Source organism: Solanum lycopersicum, chromosome 10, assembly GCF_036512215.1.
Source record: "Solanum lycopersicum chromosome 10, SLM_r2.1".
NCBI classification, from domain to species: domain Eukaryota; kingdom Viridiplantae; phylum Streptophyta; class Magnoliopsida; order Solanales; family Solanaceae; genus Solanum; species Solanum lycopersicum.
In genome coordinates this window covers 53,803,479-53,811,115 of record NC_090809.1, presented here as the reverse complement: position 1 = coordinate 53,811,115, position 7,637 = coordinate 53,803,479, and the positions used below count along the sequence as shown (strand labels likewise).

The 7,637-nt window shown below is 38.7% G+C and overlaps 1 protein-coding gene across 1 annotated transcript; it reads right to left on the bottom strand.

Annotated features, from left to right (window-relative positions):
- Positions 1–390: 390 nt before the first annotated feature.
- LOC101255040 (probable LRR receptor-like serine/threonine-protein kinase At1g06840) lies at positions 391–7,398 on the bottom strand. The gene is made up of 6 exons (XM_069290005.1): positions 7,222–7,398; positions 6,658–6,709; positions 5,777–6,021; positions 3,055–3,187; positions 684–703; positions 391–531 (listed from the first exon to the last, which is right to left on the bottom strand). The coding sequence occupies exons 1-6, from the start codon at positions 7,396–7,398 to the stop codon at positions 391–393; spliced, it is 768 nt and encodes a 255-aa protein (XP_069146106.1).
- Between the last annotated feature and the right edge of the window lie 239 nt (positions 7,399–7,637).

The window sequence follows — 7,637 nt, the reverse complement described above, 5'->3', positions numbered from 1 at the left end:
TTGTGAGCGGTGTCATTCCCTCCATCAGGTCTCGTTGATGTTTATAGGATTTGTTATGTACCCTTCCATTACCAACATGTTAATGGTCAAAGTTCTGAAGTATTAGAAGTTCAGCATTAGTAAGTCTGAGATATGTAAATATACATATGCCATTTCTCGTCTTCTAGGCTGGTGAGCTAGTACTAGTTGCGGATCAGCTTAAACATTGAGGACTTCACCATATTTATTTAGGTCAAACACTTACTGGATACTATTAAGACAATGGACATGTTATTTGTGCTGATCTCAGTTTCTAACTGTCATAACATTTTATGTCAACACATCCAACTTTGGGAACTCACCCTAAGCATTCTACAGTAAGAATTAAGGGTTGGGCTATAACAGTTTTCTCTACTTCATTACTAACCTTTCTCCAATTAATTTGGTCCCCAATATGGAGCACCTATCGCAAATTCTGGGAGGAGTGGTAGGCACATTGCCATCAACATATCTGGGCATGCCTTTGAGAGCAAAGTCGAGATCCATAGATATCTGGAACGCAATTTTGGAGAAATGTAAGAACTAAGAAGAGATTGTCCAGACAGAGATCATATTATTTGTCATTGGGAGGTAGACTAACTTTGATAAACAAACCTATATGCTCTACCAACTTACATGTCGTCCCTATTTCATATACCTCATACAGGAGAAGAAAGATAACCACCTGATCAAATGAAAGAATATTATCAGAAGCAAAAGACGGAGTGTATTAGGCATCAAGAACCTTAAGGACCAGAGCAAAACTCTTAAGGGGAAATGGCTATCGAGATACCCACAGGAGACTCAAACTTTATGGTGTAATGTCATCAAGAACAAGTATGGGGAGCTGGACAATTGGGTAACTAAAGAAGTCACTTTTTCTTATGGTGTTAGTCTTTGGAGATTCATCCTACTCTGATACCATGTTACATTAAGTCTTAGGCCTAACTCACACACCAAAAGCTAACTCAAAAAGAAGAGGATTTTTCCAAGCCTTAAAGGAGTCCACCATCTCATTAATTACCAATGTGAAACTTTTTGTTTTAACACCCCACCTCACGCCTAATGCTTAGCATATGTCGCGTGGATAATTTTTAATGTTGAAGTGTGTGATCATCTCATAAGCTGTTAGTTAAAACAGACTTTAATTATATAATGATATTTTGAAAACTCCCTCTCACGTGCGAGCCTGTTCTTTTTCAGGGGCTAAGCACGTGAAATTCTTTTTAATTTTGGGTGGCGGTGAGATTGGATCGCAGGACCTCTGCAATCTCTGATACCATGTTGAAGTGTGTGATTATCTCATCTAAAAACTTGCTTTCAAAGGAGGGAGGGGGCTATGATCTCTAGTTTTGTTCTGGAATCAGAACAAAAAATGTAACTGAATAGGTAGCGAGCCGTTTAGATGAGACCTGCTGCCATAAGCAACTTTTTTTAGTACTCCTTGAGCTAATCCCTTATTGTTTTCGAGCATTAAGCTCAGAATTATGTTTATTTGCTAATATGATCGTCAGTCATAGTTTAATAAATATTTTAAGTGGGTTTGCTTGGACTATGCTATGTATGGATGATCTTTTCTATATGGTATTAGAGCAGAACACATCTTACACAATGTTGGGCCCTAAAGATAAAAAATTGCCCACGCACTGATGCTAAGCACTAGGCGTGAGGTGGGTCAAAAATTGCCCAAAATTGCCCACGCACCATATGTTAAGCACTGGGCATGAGGTGGGGTGTTCAAGCTAAAAGTCCCACATTGGTGGTTAATGAGATAGGTGGACTCCTTATAAGACTTGGACAATCTTCCTTCCTTTTAGCTACTTTTGGAGTGTGATTAAGGCCTAAGACGTAATTTAACACTTTAAAATTCAGTCTACTATCAAGGTACATAATGGCAACATGACTCTTCTTTTGGTTAGACAAATGGATGGGTTCTGATAGTTTACAAAGCTTATCTCTTGACATCTTTGCTTTCGCTCAACATTAACACTAAACAGTTGCTGAAATGAGGACACCACATGGCAGAGATTTGTCATCAGAAGACATTTAAATGATTGAGAAAGTCCAAGAGTGACTGAATTGTAAGTTTTTGGAGAACTTTTAAGGACTAGAAAGAGGAGAGGAGAGGATTGCTTATAGTGGAATGAGCAAAGCAAAGGCATATATAAGGTGAAAGAGGGATACAAGCTGACAAACCAAACTAGAGCTCAGATTATTAAGTGGCCTTGAAAGCTCATTTGGAAAGACAAAGTGCCACACAAAGTGTCATGTTTCACTTGGTTTTTAGCTAATGAGGCTACTTTGACTGGGGAATTCCAATCTGCAACATATGTCCTTTATGTGGAGTAGATGTTGAGACAGTTAGACGTATCTTCCTACACTGTAAAGTCACTGACCAACTGTGGCAAATTTTCCTCAATCTCATAGGCATCTCATGGATAATGCCTAGTAAGATTGATGATACTCTTTTCAGTTGAAAGAAATAAGATTGCTAGAAACAGACACAGATAAAGGATTATTCCTGCCTGCATATGGTGTTCTATATGGAGAGAGAGGAATGAAAGATATTTTGAAAACAGGTGCAGCAATGTGCCGGAGATCAAACTTAAATTTATATCGTTGTTTTGCTTTTGGTGTACAAATGTTTGCTCTAATGAGACTGAGTCAATTTTAGATGTTTTAGGGTCCATCAAATTCTTTTTGCCTTACTCTATTGTAAATATGGTTCTTCCGGTACTACCTAAGTACAAATATTAAACAATTGTTACCACTTTCAAAAAAATTTATAAGGACCAACAACTATATTGATTCGTATGTTGTATCTCAATTTCATAAAATAGATCACACTGGAATTTATTGAGGTTCTTATTAATGCGATAAAAGAACTGAAACTCAAGAAAGAAAATGCCCTCTACTGCTTAGTTCAGATCCATTAGTAGACACCGAATATATCTAGAAGAGCTATCAAATGTTCCCTTGAAGATTTCCGTCTTCACTACAATGCTAAGATAACTTAAGGGGGAAAGAAGCGAGTACCTCCCGGACGATGTTCCTTCCAAGAAATAGGTCGCATCCCTGTTAAAAGCTCCAGAAATACAATACCAAGGCTATAAACATCACTTTTCTCTGTTAACTTGTGAGTAAAAAAGTACTCAGGATCAAGGTAGCCCTACACAAGTGTCAAATTTTGGCAACTGTCATCTATCTTTGGAGAAGCAATGAGAAAAATAATTGAGAAGGTAAAAAGCAATATTGAAATTCTAGGGGATCGTAGTATGTGTATTCATGATCAAACTTTAGATAACGAACTCTCAAGAGGAAAGGCAAGAAGACCAGAACAATCAAGCAAGTGTGTGTGTGAGATAGAGATACATAGAGTGATTTGAACAAGATCATCCCCAAATTATACTTTTTCCTTTATATTAGATTCAGTAGTGTAACTTGATAATTGAATAGAAATTTGATTAGTTAGGAATAAACTGGTAGATATCTGAAAATCAAAATTTACTCATTGTTAATCACAAAAACAGTGACTGATGTTTGACCCTAAAATTAATGAGACATGATATTCTGAGTTTGCAAGCCATTTCCGCAGTTCTAATATTTTCCCTATCAAACACATATGGGTTTCATTCCATAAAGTATTCAGATGGAGTGAAGATTAAAATTTACTATTCACCGTAAACAAGTCTTAACGATGGCAAATATTTGCTTTGGGAAACACTAAGATCTAATCACCATATTTTGGGAAACATGATTTTTGATTGTTACCATACAGGGACAAGCACTTCTAGAGAGGGAATTTTTTCGGTGTCGTGTCTCACATGATAAAGTTGACAGACCATCAGATACATGTATGCAACTTCTAAAGAAATGTATCTTGGCTTAACTCAACCCCAAAAAGCTATCTCATGAGGGAAGGATTTTCGATAACCATTTAAGAAGACAAAGGTTCCTCCCACCAACTGATGTGAAACTCCCTCCCCCTAGATTGCCAGGACTGGATATCTGTAGCATGGAAACTGTAAGGTGGGGGACAACATCGGGTAAACAAGCGTTGGGTGGGTTGACTCTGATACCATGAAAAAAGGGGATCCTCAAAGGGCTTCCTAGGCATCTCTAAGGAGTGTCCAAGGTACCCATACACATTAGAGAACTCTATGGGCAGTGTACAACCTCAGAGATAACGTTCACGCCCAATGAGTGTTGGAGGCTCAATGTATGGCCAGATTATGCCCTGTGGGTTGTGGGAATGATAAAGACCTCCATGCACCACTGTGAAGAGCCTCGTGTGTTGACTTGTAAGATTGTCTTGGGTTCGACCTTGAGAGCATGTTGTCCTAGACGTGTAGTTGTGGGACAACGTTGCATAATGCGGGATAGATGTATGTCACGAGGGCTATGTTTGGCAATGATATAAGTCAACCATGGGTATATTATAAAAGACGCACATGCAAAAGGCCAAGAACATAAGAGTTTAGGTAAAATACAAGCCTTGTGCAAAAGAACTAGGCAAGTGTCAAGCTTGAGGATCGGACCGTGCACGCAGAGTGCCACTCAGTGCCAGGGGAGATACTATTATGTCCATAACCAATCCGGGTGCGCTGACAAGACCAAACATATCAGATGTGCTACAGGAGTATGTCAACAAGTCAAGGCTAAGTCCATGACACCAAACAAGCGGCACTACCAAAGGCAAAAATTCGCCATAGGCACAGAGTTAAGCCATGAATCTTGGGACAGACATAATGCTGGTTTGTAGTAAAATGGGACTACTTGCGTCACACGGGCTGTTAATGGAGGTGTGAAGGACGATGGAGCTGTGAAGGATATCAAGACAAATCTGTAGGAACAAATGATGTCCTTTGGAGTTTGGATCAATAAGAAATACCGATTATGATTCTCTTACCAAAACATATCATTTAGTGTGACTTATTTCTTTAAAGCATAAAAAAGGGGCAGATGTGTTGCATGCTCAGCTAATCTCCCTCGTGGGTGCTGGCAAGCCGTACCAAGTGAGAAACCTTGAGGGGGATCCTTAAGGGCCTTCCTAGGCATCTCTAAGGAGTGCCTATGGTATCCATACGAGTTAGAAAACTCTATGGGAGGCACACATCTTCAAGGTGAGAGTTGGGCGCCCAATGAATGTTGGAGGCTCGGTGTATGGACCGATTATACCCTGTCGGCTCTCTGTGCGAATGATAAAGACATATATGCCCATTGAGCACTCCAGGGCCTAACTAGACCCCAAAAGCTAACTCATGAGAGGATGATTGTCCAAGACAATATATGGAGACAATTTTGCCTCCCACCAACCAATGTGGGACTCAACACTACTTTTAAAATGTGTCGAAGTATGTCACTGGAAAAACATTTTTTTAAGACAATTGTTTTGTCCATCAATTTTACTGTGAGATGTAGACTCAAGTTTAAACTCTGCAATGATTGATGGAGGTGCGGAACACACAAAAGGGTGGAAGAAGGTCAAACGTCCATTATTGAAGTGCTTAAGAAGATGAATGTATCACACTGTTGAATAATTATTTTGATAGGAGATTTAATCCATTTAATGAGACAATTTCATGCATATGTTAGAATGAATATCGAAAAGTTCTCCCTATTCTCCGCCATCTTTATCATTGATTTTGAAGAATATCAAGTCCAGGTCTCTGGTCATGTACATAGATTGCTTAAGTTGCAGGTCTTATTGCAATGCGATTTTCTGTTGCAGGCTTCAACATGACGAGTAAAGCCTTACAGGAATTCCTTTCACAACAGTTGATACATTTCCACTCGTTTCAACATCAGGTAATGGTGCAAACCTTGAGATTCCAAAATCAAAGACTTTTGCGGTGAACTTGGACTCCAGCAGTATGTTATTTGCCTTGATATCACAATGGATCATTGGAGGATCAACTTCAGTATGGTGGTAGAGAATGCCCGTGACAGCACCTAAAGCAATGTATAACCCAGTTCCAAGACTCATATGTTCCTTATATCTAGCTGTAAAAATAAGTAAGAACTTCAATAATCTTATTTTGGATATACCTGTTTGATATTCATATTGGATTTCAAAATCGAAAAAGATGTCCCTTTACTAGAGGGACATCGTTCACTCTTTTTATGTATAAAAAATAGAACACCGGAAAGAAGAAGTGAAAAGAGGAAAATAAATGTGCCTGATTCTAACAAAAGGAAGTCAAATGTCACCATAGCGAAGGAAGGATACTGTTGAATGCCTTGAATCGGATCCGTTACAACAGAAAGAACGGGGATCTCTCTGCCCGGTCAGCGAGTCGGGGGGTCCAGGGGGGCGACGCGCCCCCTGGCCTGGGGTCTGGGGGGCGGAGTCGCCCCCGGCCCGACGGTATACAATGTTGTTGTATTGGGCCCTTAATTATCTGTTAATTCTGTATTTTGGGCCCAAGCCTGTTAGGGCGTAGCTTAGCACTATATATAGACGTTATGACAAACCCTATTCTGTATTCTGTTCTTGCCTCTCAATAATAAAACTGCTCCCCCTCTTCCCCGTGGACGTAGCCAAATTTATTGGTGAACCACATAAATCTGTTGTCTTGTTTTTCGCGTTTATATTTTCTCGTATTATCTCGAATTTCACATAACAGATACATCACATACCGGAGAGAAGATCATGTAAGGAACCATTTAGCATGAACTCATACACCAATATCTGCATGCACATGAAACCAACTATTACAAAAGTAGAATAGAAAACTACAAAACATAATATCCTTTCTTATCCTTCCATCTGAAACTTAATAATTTGATTAATTTTTCAGATGACATGCATTTCACTAATGCAACCAGTGTATGCATGCAAGTATAAGGGATGTAACTGATGAGTGGCTCAAATATGAATGTTGGTTGAACTTAATATTTAGAGATGTACGTACTGTAGACTGGATTTTCTCACAAATTGAACACTTAACGTGTGATAAAAATTGGTGACAAAAAAAGATATATGATGAAATTACTATCTCAGAAGACTTCGGTTTGAGTTTACTTTAAGTCTTTAACAGAAGAATCAACTAAGTCTATGAACTTTGCCTGCAATTTAACTATCATTTATGTGATGCTTGTCATTCCTTTAGCATCTGGATTAATATCAAATAGATTTCTCTAAGTTGTAGAAGGTGATTGACGTTATGCTTGATTGCTTCTGTGCACTAGCAGGAATCTTACTTGTTCAATTCCTTCATTACAGTATCCCACCAAAGAAACCTGATTTCGGTGATGCAAACGTGACAATAATTCTATCTCAGTATAGAACTCTTTTTCCCCCTGTAATGAGTCTTGCTGTGCATGTTTTATTGCCACTGTTGTGCCCTCTACCAAAATTGCCTTTGTAGACCTCACCATAGCCTCCTTGGCCAATTACAGTTGTACTACTAAAACTGTTAGTTGCTGCCTCTAATTCCTTAAAATCCAATGCCTTAACACTTTCTATTCAGATTGGAAATTTGGCACTACAAAAGAAATGAAAGGAATATTACTATGAGTTCCAACGAAAGGAAAAAGCTTAGGTGATGATAGCATGACTGTTTTTTTTTATAAAAAAGATGGTGCATCAAACAAGATTGGAAGAACAATTTTAAAAT

Bases quoted from the DNA above. Each gene is read 5' to 3' on its own strand.
- LOC101255040 (XM_069290005.1), bottom strand. From the start codon at position 7,398: ATGGTGAGGTCTACAAAGGCAATTTTGGTAGAGGGCACAACAGTGGCA. The intron at 6,710-7,221 runs GTAAGATTCCTG...ATGTGCATGCAG, and splicing joins GTAATGAAGGAATTGAACAA to ATATTGGTGTATGAGTTCAT. The intron at 532-683 runs GTATGAGGTATA...ATTGCGTTCCAG, and splicing joins GTGGTTATCTTTCTTCTCCT to ATATCTATGGATCTCGACTT.